The following is a 15,766-nucleotide window of genomic DNA, read 5'->3' on the forward strand; positions in this document are numbered from 1 at the left end:
CTAGACTCAATAAGGATTCCAAGAATATAAAATAAAACACCTAATTATTTTTGTACAATTTCTGGTGAATTCCTAAATTTGGAACAGGGGATCCAGAAATCATTCTGGCCCTATTTCACAAAAATTCAAATATATTCTAACGTATAATTCCTTTACCTGTTTCGTTTGTTTTATGTGAAAATAGACATATTGGGATTCAATTTCATATTTAATCCATCACCAAATTCGATTTCTATGATTTTAGTAAATTTTCAAACTCACGTCCGTTGTTTTTGCAATGTTCATTTATGGCAAATTTCATCTTTTCATGAGTTTTTATGAACTAGATAACCTATTAACTTTCCATGACATCAAACATGGTCTAAATTAGTCATTTCCATGACCTATCATTATCAAGCATTTTCTCAACCAAATCACCGCCATATCACAAAATTATTTATACGAAATAGGTATATTGCTATACATGCCATACTTAAGTTTTACAAGCCATTTACCAAAAAATGTCCTTCGGATAGTGTGATCGAACCTTCGACCTGTCCCGATTCCCGAGCCGTCTTGTTCAAAAATACAGTGAATAAAAAGGAGGGAGTAAGCATAAATGCTTAGTAAGTTCATATGCAAATAACAAGTAACATAACAATACAATTATACCAAACAACCTTAGCATAGTATCACCAAAACATATATCACATTTCTAAACATCATTCATCATCTTACCACCTTATCGTTGTTGTATCTATTTTCAACCCGAGGGTTAAGTACATACCTGTCCAAAGTGTCCATTTCACAACACTTACCAAAACGTCACTTGCATCTTAAGTATTCTTCCATTTCACTAGAAATTTTACCCGTTGAACACATCGGAATATAACTCGGATACATGGATAATTTGCACATAAGTGCCACATATGTAATCAAGAAATCATGTAACCCGCCCCTAGGTGAACTCGGACTCAACTCAATGAGCTCGGGCGTTCGCATCCATAAGTGAACTCGGACTCAACTCAACGAGTTCGGATGCCTAGTTACATCTCACGAACTCGGACTCAACTCAACGAGTTCGAACATTCGCGTCCGTAAGTGAACTCGGACTCAACTCAACGAGTTCGGATGCTCAACCATCCTAGTGACATGTCACTTATATCCTAATCTATTCTTAAGGTTCAAACGGGATTTCATCGAACACATATCCTTGCCATCTTCCGTAAAATACCGAAACCAATACTCAGTAGCACTTTATATTTAACAAATAATACACATAATTTGCATTTTATTCGAAAATAACCACAACGCATATCATATAATTAACATCAATAACTTATAAATAACAATTATGCTACATTATTCACACATGAACTTACCTTGGTACCAAAATATAATGATTTTGCAATTTAGTCCACAATCTTTTCTTTTCCTCGATTGGGGTCGATTCCACATCTTTCTTGATCTAAAATAACACATTTAGCTTATTTAATACTCACATTATCAAATTAGTCTTTAATTCAAATTTTAACAAAATTACAATTTTACCCCTAAACTTTTGCATATTTACACTTTTGCCCCAAATCTCGAGAATTAAACTTAATTCCTTATTCTTATGTTTTATAACATGCTGATCACTTTTCCCTTCTATGGCAACATCAAATACTCACTCTAACATGTACTTATGACTATTAGATATTTTTGCCGATTAAGCTCTTTTACTCGTTTTCACTCAAAACCGAGTAGCACAAGTTGTCTAACATAATTTAAAACCTCATATTCTATCATAAAACATCAAAATTCACAAATTTCACTTATGGGTATTTTTCCAAATATGAACTCTAACTCAAAATATTACTATCATAAGCTATACCGAGTTACCGGGATTTCAAAAACGTAAAAATCATTAAAAACGGGGCTTGGAATCACTTACTATAAAGCTTGAAAGTTGAAGAAACCCTAGCTATGGAGAGAGGGAGCATTCGACGGCAACTAAGGAAGATGATAACCAATTTTGTGTTATTTTTCCCTTTTTATTTCATTTAATATCCAAATGACCAAAATGCCCCTCCTTACTAAACTTTCAAAAAAATTCCTTCCATGTCCTAATTTTGTCCATGAACTTAAAATTGGTCAAAGTACCATTTAAGACCTCCTAATTAATATTTCAAAGCAATTTCATACTAAAAACTTTTAGAATGCAAGTTTTGCAACTTATTCGATTTAGTCCCTAACTTTAAATTAAACTCGTTATGCCAAAAATTTCTTCACGAAATTTTCACACAATTATGCAATCATATCATAAACCTCAAAATAATTATAAAATAATTATTTTTATCTCGAATTTGTGGTCACGAAACCACTATTCCGATTAGGCCTTAATTCGGGATATTACAAAACATACCAAATCATTATGCCAAAATCATCAAAGCTTACATAAGTACCAATTGCATTTTCTTATCAACTTATCAACTATTTCATGTCACAAAACATACCATATCCCCATCTGAAGATCAAACCACAATATACCAACTTCCAAGCAATAATACTCCAACTTACAACTATCCAAAAGAGCAACCATATAACCATACCAAACAAGCCAACACATAAGGCATTATATACATCACATATATCACTTATAAAACACATAATTTAAACCAACTTAAATGGCCAAATACATGCTAACATTTACAAGCCAAATCTCATGGCTCAAAATCATAACTCAAAACATATCAATATAACACTAGCCTATACATGCCATATACCATATATACAAAGCTCCAAAAGTACCAACAAGATGATCGATAGTGTAATGACGTTTCCCGACGATCCATGAGTCCGAGCTAGCTTCGATAATCTATAAAATAGTATAAAATAAACATAGTAAACTTTAAAAGCTTAGTAAGCCATATACAAATAAATTTACCACATGAATTACAATATTTCTATCAATAGGCCAAATACAAGTAAACACATATATATATACACAAACCTTTCTCAATGAATACTTATTCAAATTCACATATAATTTCATCAACGACTTCCCTTTTCAATATTTGTATGAATTTCATACGTACCTAGGTCATTTAACTCATTCACACATTCTTTTTCGACTTGTCTTTGCCCGTTGAACCATTCAAAATTGTTAAGGATACTCAGAAATCAAATAAGCTTGTGCAATGCCATATCCTAGCTATGGTCTTGCATGTTATCACATATTGATGCCATTGTCCCAGACAGGGTCTTACACGAAATCATAATACAATGCTAATGTCCCAGACATGGTCTTACACCTAATCACAATACAATGCCAATGTCCCAGACATGGTCTTACATGTAGTCACATCTTGATAACCTAATGTCATGACATTTGTATCCTATACTATTCCTAAGGTTTGTACGAGACTATCAGATGTCGTAACTCTATCGATTCTTGCTCATAATCACTCGTTCAACATTCATAGCAATTCAATGATAATGAAACATATATAATTCAATTAAAATACATTTATTTGCATATGAACTTACCTCGTAGTCGGAATAGAGGGATCAGATCGACTATTCGATAACTACCGATTTCCCTCAAGCTAAATCCGATTCCTTTCGTTCTTGATATATATATTCAAAATTAATCCATTTAATCACCAACTCAATCAATTTCATCCAAAAACACATATTTAAGCAAATTTTCACTTTGGCCCTAAACTTTCATGTTTCTTTTAATTAGTCATTATTTCATAAAAACACAAATTACAACATTTTCAATTAAATCCAAGCTAGCCGAATTTCTATAGGCTCCTCAGTAGCCTATATTTATTAATATTTTACACATTTAACCTCACATTTTCATCTTTTCACAAATTAATCCCTTTTATGCATTTTCACTAAAAATCACTTTACAAAACATGATAATCTATCATCAAAAATTCCTATTTCATCATCAAATACCAAAGAACACAATAAATCATCAATGGAAACTCTCAAAATCTTTAAAAATTTTGAAAATTAAGACACGGGCTAACTAGTACTCAAAGCAACAATCACAAAAACATAAAAATCATCAAAAACTGAGCTCAAAACATACTCAATTAAGAACAACAAGGGCCGAACCCTAAAACAACATCCATGGCTTCTTCCTCTCCTAATTTTGGTGAAGATGATGATAATTTAAACTTAAAATTATTTTTCTTTTATTTATTATAACTTAATACATAGTTTACCATTTTACCCTTGGTTATTAAACCATTTAATCATCAAATATAAGGCCATTAATGTCCATCTCCACTATCAATGGTCTATTTAAAACATAAGGACCTTCCATTTAATGAACCATAGCAATTAAGCACTTTTAACTTATAGCATGCTACTTTTGCATTTTACGCGATTTAGTCATTTTCTCAAATTAACCACTTAAACGATAAACTTATTTCACGAAATTTCCACACATATATAATCACATGCTATAAAAACCAAAAATAATATTAAAATAATTTTACAACCTCAAATTTTTAGTTCCAAAACCACTGTTCTGATTTATCTAAACTAGGCTGTTATAATTATAATTACTTAAACAATTAAAATAATAACATTTTAATTATAAATTTCTCTTAATTAAGCATTAAACTACCACTATAATCAATTATGGTCAAATCATATCATAAAACCTTGCACATTTATTAATTGAGCCATTTAACTAATAAAATTCAATAGCAATTGAATTTTACGACTTTTACAATTTAGTCCTCTTTCCTTAATTAACTAGCTAAACATTAAAATTTTCGGACCAAACTTCAATACACCAATATAGTAACTCTGTAAATATTTAATAAAATTTATGGAGCTCAGGTTATTGGAATAAGGTTTCGATACCTCATTTTTCAAAATCACTTGACTTTAGGGACAAACCACTTTTACTTAAATATTCATTCAATTGGCAAAAACTATCAAATCAAAATTCAATATAATACTATATTTGAGTCGTAAATATTAATTAATAACATTTACGGACACACTCGTCGGATTTTTGGTCTTGAAACCACTATTTCTGAAACCATTGAAAAACGGGTTGTTACACATTATGTGGTTTCCACAAGTATACATGTTAGATTATAATATAGTTATAAAAAAACGTATGGAAGTACTCCAAGGATCATACCCAAGGGAAGCGAGACTAAATTAATCCTAATTTCTACGTTAATGGGTTTAATCTATATTTTATTTAAACTATATTACGATAAATCCTAAGGTAGTGATAGAAGCTATTGTATTAAACTAATAAAAGAATAGAAAAAAAATTAGAGATTTAATTAGATTAAAAAATGAAAGACTAACTCACTTTACTTTTCATAATTAACTCCTATTTCGAGTTTTATCCAATCAACTGGTCATTATCCTAGCATGGACTTTCGGCCTTCCACTAACCTAATAAGTCAACAAGAGCTACCTATCTCTTAACCTCATAGTCCAGACTGTATTGGGGTAAGGTTTTCACGAATAGACAAACCAATTTTAGGTTTATTCCCACATATATGACTTCCTAAGGTTGTCAAGCCTAGGGTTTTAAGTTTTTCCTATCCCAACCAGCTGATCTGCTAAGAAACCCTACATAAAAGCTAATTAATCCCACATCTACTTGTTAATCTCCTGTTACCATATTAGTTCCTCATGGATTTAACACAAAACATGAACTTGATTAAAAACAATTTAAGAGCAGAGATGAGAAAAATCTTGATATATTAATAGTAGCACGAACAATAAGACGTCAAATAGTTTGATGAATTCGTAATCTAAATTTTGTGAATAACGAAATAAATACTAGACTAGAATTATAATTGAAAAGAAACATAATTACAAGTATAAGTAAAACTCAACAAGAAACGAAAAATTAACTAAATGAAAAATTGTTTGTAAACTGAATCCTATTTATAGGCCTAAGGTTGGTCGTTGGTCCTTGACTAATTCGGCTCATTATTTGGTGTTAAAGTTTCTTGAGCGGATGGAAACACTCTTGCCTCATTAATTGATCTCGTCTCGTTAGTGTCACAACACCCTCTAGCCTGTGTCACGACATGGCTAGCAGTCTATTAGTTTGGGTGTGTCTTTAGGGCTATGTCGTAACACCCTCTGGTTGTGTTGCAACATTGAAGGTAGTTTACTCCTTTGATATTTCTTTTTTTTTTTTGTGTTGTGACATCCTAGATCCATGTCGCAACATTGCGGGTAGTCTACTATTTTTGTGCCTCCAGGTAGTGTCCTACACACTCTTTGAACAGGGTAATCTACCTTTAAACCTCTATTGGCCCGCACGGTCTTATAAATAGTCAAAATTACTCATTTTATTATCTGCCAACTAAAAATTAAAACTAAATAAAAACATAACTAAATTACTTTCCCACGAGCGCATTAAGTATGGAAAATAGTTTAATTTCCTACAACGAATTGCTACAGATCAAACTCCCTCACACTTAAGTCATTGATTACTTGTTCTCAAGAAAGAAAACATAAAGCTTAAAAAATTTAAAAAACTACAACCCTTGAGAAAGTATGATACAAAAATTAGTTTAGGAGCAAAACAAATAGGAGTAATCGTAAATACACATAATTCTAACATGATATATAAATGACTTACCACTATCAACCCCGAACATCTAAGTTCAGTATATTACAAAGTATATAAACAAAAAGTTCATCAAATATATTGATCCATTAAGAAATCATATAGGTAATTTGATTATACTAGAAGAATACAAACAATTATTATTACAATTACTCAATACAATGTCCATTCACAAATAGATTTACTTAGATCACATAGGACTTTTCAGCTTGTAATGTTTTAAGGCTGAAGGTTAGTATGAAATTAAAGAACAGGGAGCATCAAAGAGGGTTCAAGCACGAAATTAGTTTGACACATCGTATTGTTCGTTATTCACCCTCTTTAGCAACTCTTTCCCATTTACTGCCTTATTTCTCATTCTCTCACATTCTTTATTTCTCCATGTAGGAAGTCATAATGTAATAATAATAACTATGGTAAAGTTATGAGTTTTTTGTGCACTAATGATTAAGATTTCTAATCTTGTAACTTATTTTTGGGTCACTTTGACTTTTTCGATATTGTCTTTCACAATGTTTTTTCATTGTTCTAGTACTTTTTCCCCTCATTTTGTATTTTTTCTGAAATTTTATTTTATTTGCATACATTAGCTCGACCTATAATTACTATATCACACTTTTTCCTCCTATTTCACTCTGATATTACAAAACCATCGTTATGTCTCTACCTGTCCCTCAATACGTATGGCATGACATCTAAATTTATGTAGTGCATGCACCAAAGAAAAAGGATAAGTACAATATATATTTGGGCTTCGAATTTTGTATAAAGTTTCTTCAAGGAGTGACTTTCGGCTCAATTATAGGTACTATAGGTTGATGAATAGGGTTTGCCTTTTGGCTCTCTGTTTATACCAAATAATGCCTTAGGTCATCCTTAGGTATCTCAATATTCATGAATTTAATTGAATAAATAATCACAACTCTAATCATCTACTATTCATACTAGCATGTTCGTTTCCCTATGTTTTCTCTATCATTCGATATATTCAATTACTAAATGACTATTTACAATGTAATATATAGAACTTAGTAGTCTAATAATTGAAATTTTAAAATCATTCACTATCATGCCAAATTTATAGTAAACACGATAAACCTAAATACATGCTCCTAATCAATCACTTATATTTTTACAAGCTTAAGCACACTTTACAAAAGAAAAATTTAAAATAAAAGCATAAAATAAACACGTAAATTTTCTATGTTACCCTCACACTTTGGATAGCATATTGTCTCTACTGTGTAGCCTTAAAAAATACAAGAAAGCAGTTACCTGATTGATCATGACGTTACTGTAGCCTTATGGTGGGTTTCTCCTTCCCTGTTCATTTAAAGCTTGTAAATATAGTGCTCTCCCAATGTAGGATTCCTGCATAGAAAATTTAAAAACAAATCATACGTACACACACACACACACACACACATATCTGTTAATACTATCCTACTCTTGCACAAAAATAAAGATAAAAATCATCAAAGTTAATTGTTTACACATCTAAAAAAATAGTTTTAATCATTAAATTGGGGTGGTTGCCACCCTTCCATAGGATATTTTGTAAGAGTATGCCCAAAGATCAATCATGAGATGGTTGTAATAACATACTTGATTTACCATGTTTCCATTATTATTTCAGTTTCTTTTCTGTGTGTATAAATTATTTGTTCTATAATAATGTCCTGAGAAAAATATGATTATTCTTAAAAGGTCCTTAGTCAAGTATTATTGTTGACTAGGACAACAATAATGCATTAAGACTAACATGTAGTTGATTGATGATAAAGATTTGTCATTGATATAGAGTGTCAGAATCAATGCATGAATATATGTGTTAGAGAACAACATATTGGACTGACCCGCTATGAGTATGTTTTTTGGATTATTATGTAATTGTCACAATATTACTTATAATGATTAATATGTATATGATCCTCAGATTTGAGATCATCATTATCCCAACATCGTGAGTTGTATATTTTGATCTGATCAAGCGTACACCATAATCGGTTGATTTATAAAGGCGATGTTGGATATACCACAATCTATGTAGAGGGATATGGTTGATCAATATAGGATAAGTCCCTCTTACATAATAGGAGTAATATCCTAGGCCACTTGATTGAGTGAGACTAGAAATGCATGGCCATGTTCAAATAAGTTGATATGAGATGTCATACTTATTTTTGTATCATAGTCTACTCAAGGTATCAAGAAACATGGGATGGACTATGCAAGTTTGACTATTCCATGACTTGTGTCCATTCCAGAGATAAAGGACTTAAGGATTAATGCATAAAAGATTAATCACAAAAGGTTATGTCGAATCATGACTTCTTGTAACTTAGGTAGCAATGATGCATTGCTAGATGCCACTCATTGTTTGTAACATTAGAATCGTTCTAGTATTACTGCTAACGTTACAAGAACCTACAGGGTCACACCCTATGGTTGAAATGAATGGAATAAAACATAGTTGGTATTATGTTTGGTTGTCACATGAATTAAATTAATTATATTATTAATTTAATTGGGCAATCAAATATCGAACATATTATATGTACAAGGATGTTGTACACATAAGGAGAACATAATTCTATTAATATATGAATTTGGTTCGTATATAAATTTAAATAAATATAGTTTATCAAATCTTTATTATAATTAATGTAATTATAATTTTGGTTAAAAATTATTATATTTATTTATTTTAATTATGATTATTATGTTTGGATTAAAATTTAATTCGATATATACATACCAATTATAAAGGGAGTTATATTTAGAAAGGGAGAAAAACCCTAAAAAGTGAATATATATATAAAAACTCGAAGCTTTGCTATTAGGTCTAGCAGCCGTCAAGCAAAATATCTTTGAAAATATATTTTGGGGATTTCTTCCATTCTTTGTCAACTGGGTGGATTGCGTAGAGGTCTGGATCATAAGGATTGTGGCTTGGATTCGAAATCAAAATAGTATTCTCGTTGCCGAGGCTTCACTGTCTACTCAGATCAAAATTTTGCTAATTTCGAAACTTTTTCACCCTGATTCGTTCCTCGCACATGGATCTATGGTTTAGATCGTCAGAATGTATATATATATATATATATATATATTCCGCTGTGCCATGGGGGTACTGGCGTTCCAACAAATTTTCCCTTGCTCGAAATGTGACCTTGAGAATAGCCTCCGCCCGATTAATGTGTATGCCGAGTTAGGTTGAGGATGACTGGCCCTCTCGTCGTGGATCGTTGCGGCTGAAATGTTGCCTCATAATCATCATTCTCCTCCAAGGAGTCTTGCTCTATAGCCTCTTCCTCCCTTTCATCTTCTTCATCATCCCCACTCTCGTCTTCTTCTTTTTTACTTCCTTGCTCCTCGAATTGGTGATGAAATTACATTGGCCCATATTTATTTGGAGGCAAATCTGGTATTCGCATACCATTTTCCCTTGCGAATTCTTGTGCCACCAAGTCCAGCTCTTGCATCCATCGTATCATCCACTCTAGGTCTGAAATGTTGCTTTCCTATAACTCTCTCCGGGACGTTGATGTTGTTTTCCATTTTAGTGAAGCTCGGACGTCTATATTTTCTTTTTGGTGTTAGTTCCAATCCTAAATTTGCTTTCCTTGAAGCTCTGTATACTGCGTGTATAGTGGATCTTTAATGCCTAACCAGTATTTTTTTCAAGTATTTAGTGTATTTTGGAATTTTCTCTATTAATTCAATAATAAGTAAATTAACATTAAACGATTTAAATAAGTTTAGAAAACTTACAAATTATGCTTTATCTCGTCTCCGTTTATCTTCTAACCGTGCGAGAAATGGTATCTTTGTGACGACGGGTTTTGTGTTCTGCTCATCCTCCGGCTTAGCTACCGGCTCGACTACCGTTTCTAGCTCTTGTTCAATATCATCTTGTTGAGGGGTCTCCTCTTGAAGATCATTGGCACCCTCTTCGTCCTCCTTGAAGTTAGATTCTATCAAAATTAGATTCCAAATTATACGTGATAGAATCTTACAGTGTCACGTCATTTTTTTTTTGTGAATTATATGCGACTAGTACGACTCGAACTCATGTTACAACTGGTTCAGTGAACATCCTAACTATCAAACCAACACACGAGATTGTAAAATATCACGTCATTAAACTTTCACATTTATCAAGTTCGGATACATAAATGGACATAATTCTCAAATTTAAGTAATGAAGTGGAAAAAATATATATATAAATACCAAAACACGTAAAATTACCAATTCCAAAGGCTAATACTTTAGCCGTTGTTAATGACACTCATCAGCGCAACATCGGACAAGATCGTGAATCATGAACCGTCGAGATCTTAATCAACGTCAACTAATGGTAAAGCCGCTTATGAGCTGAAAAGTGGCAAACGACTATACCCCTAAAGACGATTTCATCACAGCGCGCACACCGAGTCTCTACCAGCTCGATCCCAACGGCAGAGCATTTCACAGTGTTTTAGCTGGAAAAATCAAAAACCCATTTTGAACGCCAACACCATCACCAAGGTTTTCGCTTTGATCCCATCGCCCCCTTTTGCCTCTACTAAACCCCTTATCTCTAATCCTTGCTATTACCAATTTGTTGATTTCATTATGGCTTCCACACTGCTCTCTTTGGCTTCTGCCACTCCCTCTGCTTCACTTTCTTTTCATGAAATTAACAAGGTATTTCTAATCCCTTTCTTTCAATTTCATTTTTTGTTTCTGTTTTAGATACTGATTGATTACTGAGAAAATGGAAATATATGTTTCCCACAGGGAAAATTGAATCGTGGATGCATGAACAAGGAAAAAACCAATCCTTTCATCAAAGCAAAGGTACATTTTTTTACCCCTTTTCCATTTCCATTTAAAGATCAACTCTTTATGTCCAGTATGGTTATGTAATTGTAATTGTAATTGTAATTATGATTAAGGGGTTATGCTCCAGGTTACTGTACTTTGTGCTCTTTTGAAATTTAGTCCCTTTACTTTTATTTCAATTCAGATTTAAAATTGTAAGTTCATTTGTTGAAACAATTAAAAATTTTCCATTAAATTCAAGTTGATCACAATGTCAAGTTAGTGTTTTTTTTTTTTTTTTTAATTTCAAAATGTCACTCTTGCAAATTTAACTGAAAACTGAAGTTGGACTTAAATTTTGAAACCTGAAAAGTAGAGGGACTAAATTCCAAATGTACAAAGCATACAGGGACTTGGAGCATAATTCAATTTTTTTTGGCTTCTATGTTTGAATTGTTTTGTTGTTTGCAGTCTTTTGGTCGAGTCTCTATGGTTGTGGCTTCCAATGTGTCTCGTTTCGAGGGTATAACAATGGCTCCCCCTGATCCAATTCTTGGGGTGTCTGAAGCTTTCAAAGCAGACAACCATGAGTTGAAACTCAACCTTGGTGTTGGAGCCTATAGAACTGAAGAGCTACAGCCTTATGTGCTTGATGTGGTTAAAAAGGTAAGTATTTTTTTTCCTAAACTAGTTTATTCATATGAATGATGGCCTGCTCTAGATTCTTCATTGCCATTAGCTTATAATTTTGCTTCGTTTCTTGCTGTAACAACCGAGTATTTGTTTCTTTGACAATTAAGTTGAATTGGCCTGATCTAGGTTCTCCATTGACATAGCTTATCATTTGTTTTATTTTTTGCTCCAAAGACTGATGATTTGTTTCTTTGGGATTTGAACTGAGTTGAAAATATGTTTGTTTCGGTAACTCTCAATTTTCTAGGCGGATAAGCTTCTACTCGAGAAAGGGGAAAACCGAGAGGTAACTTGATTTACTCATTTGAATACAAAACCTGATGTGACTCTTCTCTTGAGCATACTCTATGGTTTTTCACACGCAGTATCTCCCAATTGAAGGCTTGGCTGCTTTCAATAAAGTGACTGCGGAATTGTTATTTGGAGTTGACAATCCAGTTATAAGGCAACAAAGGGTACGTTAGAGTTCTGGCCATCCCCTAATACCCAAAAAGAACAATCCATTTTAGCTCTCTATGATGAAGTATTATACTTTTTTTCCCAGGTTGCAACAGTTCAAGGGCTTTCGGGAACTGGTTCACTTCGGCTGGCTGCAGCTCTCATAGAACGATATTTTCCCGGGGCAAAAGTTCTAATATCATCTCCTACATGGGGTGAGTATTTTCTCTTCCTTAAATTTAGTTGTCAAATTTGTTCAATGTTATGTATTTTTCATAGTTGGATTGTCTTGCAGGTAACCACAAGAACATTTTCAACGATGCTAGGGCTCCATGGTCAGAATACCGATATTACGACCCAAAAACAGTTGGTTTGGATTTTGAGGGGATGATAGCGGACATCAAGGTCATACTCTGGCTAAAAGTGCTCACTAGAGTACATATCAATGTACAATAAGTCAATTCCTTCTTCTAAGATTTATTCTTCAATTACACATTTCAGGCAGCTCCTGAGGGATCTTTTATTCTTCTTCATGGTTGTGCTCACAACCCAACTGGTATCGATCCAACTCCTGAAGAGTGGAGAGTAATTGCAGATGTCATCCAAGAGAAGAACCATATTCCATTTTTCGATATTGCATACCAGGTATTACTTACCTGAATTAACATCATATAGAATTTTCAAACAAAGGTGACTTAAATAAGAACTTCTCGATTTGCTTTTTTCTAATAGGGGTTTGCAAGTGGAAGCCTGGACACCGATGCAGCTTCTGTGAGGATGTTTGTGGCCCGCGGTATGGAGGATATTGCTGCTCAATCATACAGTAAAAATCTCGGCCTATATGCAGAAAGGATTGGAGCAATCAATGTTGTTTGTTCATCACCAGAGGCTGCTGCAAGGTGCAATTATATTGTGCTTAATGTTGCACAAATAGAACCATCAAATATCGTGCTTAAGGACCGACTTTTATGTTGTATGTATGTTTCAGGGTAAAGAGCTAACTGAAAAGAATAGCTCGACCAATGTACTCGAATCCTCCTGTTCATGGGGCGAGAATTGTCGCCAACATTGTTGGGGATTCAGCTCTCTTCAAGGAATGGAATGCGGAGATGGAAATGATGGCAGGGAGAATCAAGAATGTGAGACATAAATTATTTGATAGTCTTTCTTCCAAAGATAAAAGTGGGAAGGATTGGTCTTTCGTTCTTAAGCAGATCGGGATGTTTTCGTTCACAGGCTTAAACAAAGCTCAGGTAACGTCCCTTTCCAACCTTTATGTTAATTGGATTCCGACTAAATTTCGAATACTAGTATGTTTCCAACACAGATATACTTAACCGCAAGTGATTGTTCTCGTGACAGTGCGATAATATGACAAACAAGTGGCATGTTTATATGACCAAGGATGGAAGGATATCACTTGCAGGATTATCTTTGGCTAAGTGTGAATATCTAGCTGACGCCATCATTGACTCATACCACAATGTGAGTTAACAAGATAATGAAAAATTTTAGTGAAAAAAACATCATGTAATAATGTGTTTAAACTGAGCATTAAAAGAACTCTTGAATTTAGAGATTTGATGGAGGCTGGTTTTTGCTGCCTCTTTCTTTTAATTTTGCTCAAAGTGGGGGAATTTTGAAGTTCTATTGATTGTATGACAATAAATCATTTATAAAGTAACCGAAAACTTGGGGATTAACTATATCTATATATATATATATATATTTATTTATTTATTTATTTATTTATTTCAAATATTTTATTGAGTTGATGTTATTACTCATTAGTTAACCGGATACCAATTTAGTTATTAAATTATTAAAATACCTCATTGTGTGCAAATTAAGTTATATTTTTATTATGGTATTATTGTCTTTTATACTTTGTATAAAATCAATAAAAATTTAATCGTTACAAGATTTGAACCTATCACAATGATTTTAAAAGTCTAACTTTATCATTTCAACAAAAAATTCATTTGGTTTTATACAAACCTTTAATTAATAATTAACTAAAATTTTCATTCACATTGTGAGCGTATTATAATTTAATTCTTAATTAATTATTTAAAATTATATAAAATTTTGAACTCAAATAATAATAATAAAAAGAGAGTTAAAATTACTAATGAGGCATTGACTCAGTTAGCAAATATGAAGACTCTAGGTCTTGAATATTTAAGTTTGAAACTCAGCATGCATAATTAAAATGTGAGTTTTCAAGTTCCACATAAAACTATTATTATGTGTGATTTTTAGTTTAGTCAATCTGTGATTTGAATTGGTCTAATTTTTATGTATTTTAATTGTTTTGTGCTTGTAAACTTTAAAGAAATATAGTTAAATTTGATATTTTATATATCATAAAATTGAATTGTTTTAATTTTATTTAAAATAGCTTTTTTAAATCAATATCATATTTTAAAGGGACATTTTATTTTATTTAACCATATTTTTTCCCAATTGAGATATAAGTGCAATATGTAATGTTAAATTAATTTTAAAAATATTAATATAGTGTTTGAAAAGTCATCTAATAAATGAATTTGGGTGTAATTGGTTGTAAATGTTATTGTAATTGGTGGGTTTCACTTAATTTTGTGTACTTAGAGCATTCCAATTACACTTTCTAATTCTTAGGGAGAAGTGAGAATTGGAGTACTTATGTAGATAATTACACCCAAATTCAATTTTAAAATTATTTTTATACAAGCTTAAGTTATAAAATTTTATATTATAAGTATGAAAATTTATGAGTGTTTTGGATAGTTATGGCGAAAGATTTATTATATTATAAATTGTAAAAATATATATTATAAAAATAATTTGTGAATTTTATAAAGTTATCAAAATTTTGTTATAAAAATAATTTATATATTATAAAAGTGTTATAATATATTTATTTATAAAAGTTAATGATCAATAAGAATAGGCTTAACTTATTTATATGTTCATGCTAACATTTGTGTTTTGGGTTGAAAGTTTGAGTTTGATCCTTGTAACCCCACCCCTAACATTTATTATAAAAAATACTTATTCGAAAAAAAAATATTATAATTTTTTTATCATAACTTATTTGCAATGTTGTTGAAACCAAATTAGACCGATCGATTGGATCGAGAACCGATCGAGGTACCAATCTAAAGTGTTGCTTTGAACAGGTTAGATCGGGAACTAATACAACTGGTTGAATCAGCTAAAAAATCAGTTAAGTCAGGATTTTTTTA

The 15,766-nt window shown here is 32.0% G+C and overlaps 2 protein-coding genes across 2 annotated transcripts; both read left to right on the forward strand.

Moving 5' to 3' along the window:
* Positions 1–10,854: 10,854 nt before the first annotated feature.
* LOC108484612 (aspartate aminotransferase, chloroplastic) lies at positions 10,855–14,239 on the forward strand. Its single transcript, XM_017788463.2, has 11 exons — positions 10,855–11,288; positions 11,382–11,441; positions 11,877–12,071; positions 12,346–12,384; positions 12,464–12,553; positions 12,643–12,751; positions 12,832–12,941; positions 13,038–13,181; positions 13,269–13,435; positions 13,525–13,789; positions 13,899–14,239. Exons 1-10 carry the CDS (start codon positions 11,217–11,219, stop codon positions 13,535–13,537), a joined length of 999 nt encoding a protein of 332 aa, XP_017643952.2. The 5' UTR covers positions 10,855–11,216; the 3' UTR covers positions 13,538–13,789; positions 13,899–14,239.
* Positions 13,559–14,030, forward strand: LOC128293810 (aspartate aminotransferase, chloroplastic-like). The gene is made up of 2 exons (XM_053029345.1): positions 13,559–13,789; positions 13,899–14,030. Exons 1-2 carry the CDS (start codon positions 13,559–13,561, stop codon positions 14,028–14,030), a joined length of 363 nt encoding a protein of 120 aa, XP_052885305.1.
* Positions 14,240–15,766: the final 1,527 nt, after the last annotated feature.

The sequence above is a fragment of the Gossypium arboreum genome, chromosome 6, assembly GCF_025698485.1.
Source record: "Gossypium arboreum isolate Shixiya-1 chromosome 6, ASM2569848v2, whole genome shotgun sequence".
NCBI lineage: Eukaryota > Viridiplantae > Streptophyta > Magnoliopsida > Malvales > Malvaceae > Gossypium > Gossypium arboreum.

Excerpts from the sequence above, each read along its gene's own strand:
- LOC108484612 (XM_017788463.2), top strand. The coding sequence starts at position 11,217 with ATGGCTTCCACACTGCTCTCTTTGGCTTCTGCCACTCCCTCTGCTTCA. Across the intron at positions 11,442-11,876 it reads ATCCTTTCATCAAAGCAAAG|TCTTTTGGTCGAGTCTCTAT; the intron begins GTACATTTTTTT and ends TGTTGTTTGCAG. Across the intron at positions 12,942-13,037 it reads GGATGATAGCGGACATCAAG|GCAGCTCCTGAGGGATCTTT; the intron begins GTCATACTCTGG and ends TACACATTTCAG.
- LOC128293810 (XM_053029345.1), top strand. The coding sequence starts at position 13,559 with ATGTACTCGAATCCTCCTGTTCATGGGGCGAGAATTGTCGCCAACATT. Across the intron at positions 13,790-13,898 it reads CAGGCTTAAACAAAGCTCAG|TGCGATAATATGACAAACAA; the intron begins GTAACGTCCCTT and ends TTCTCGTGACAG.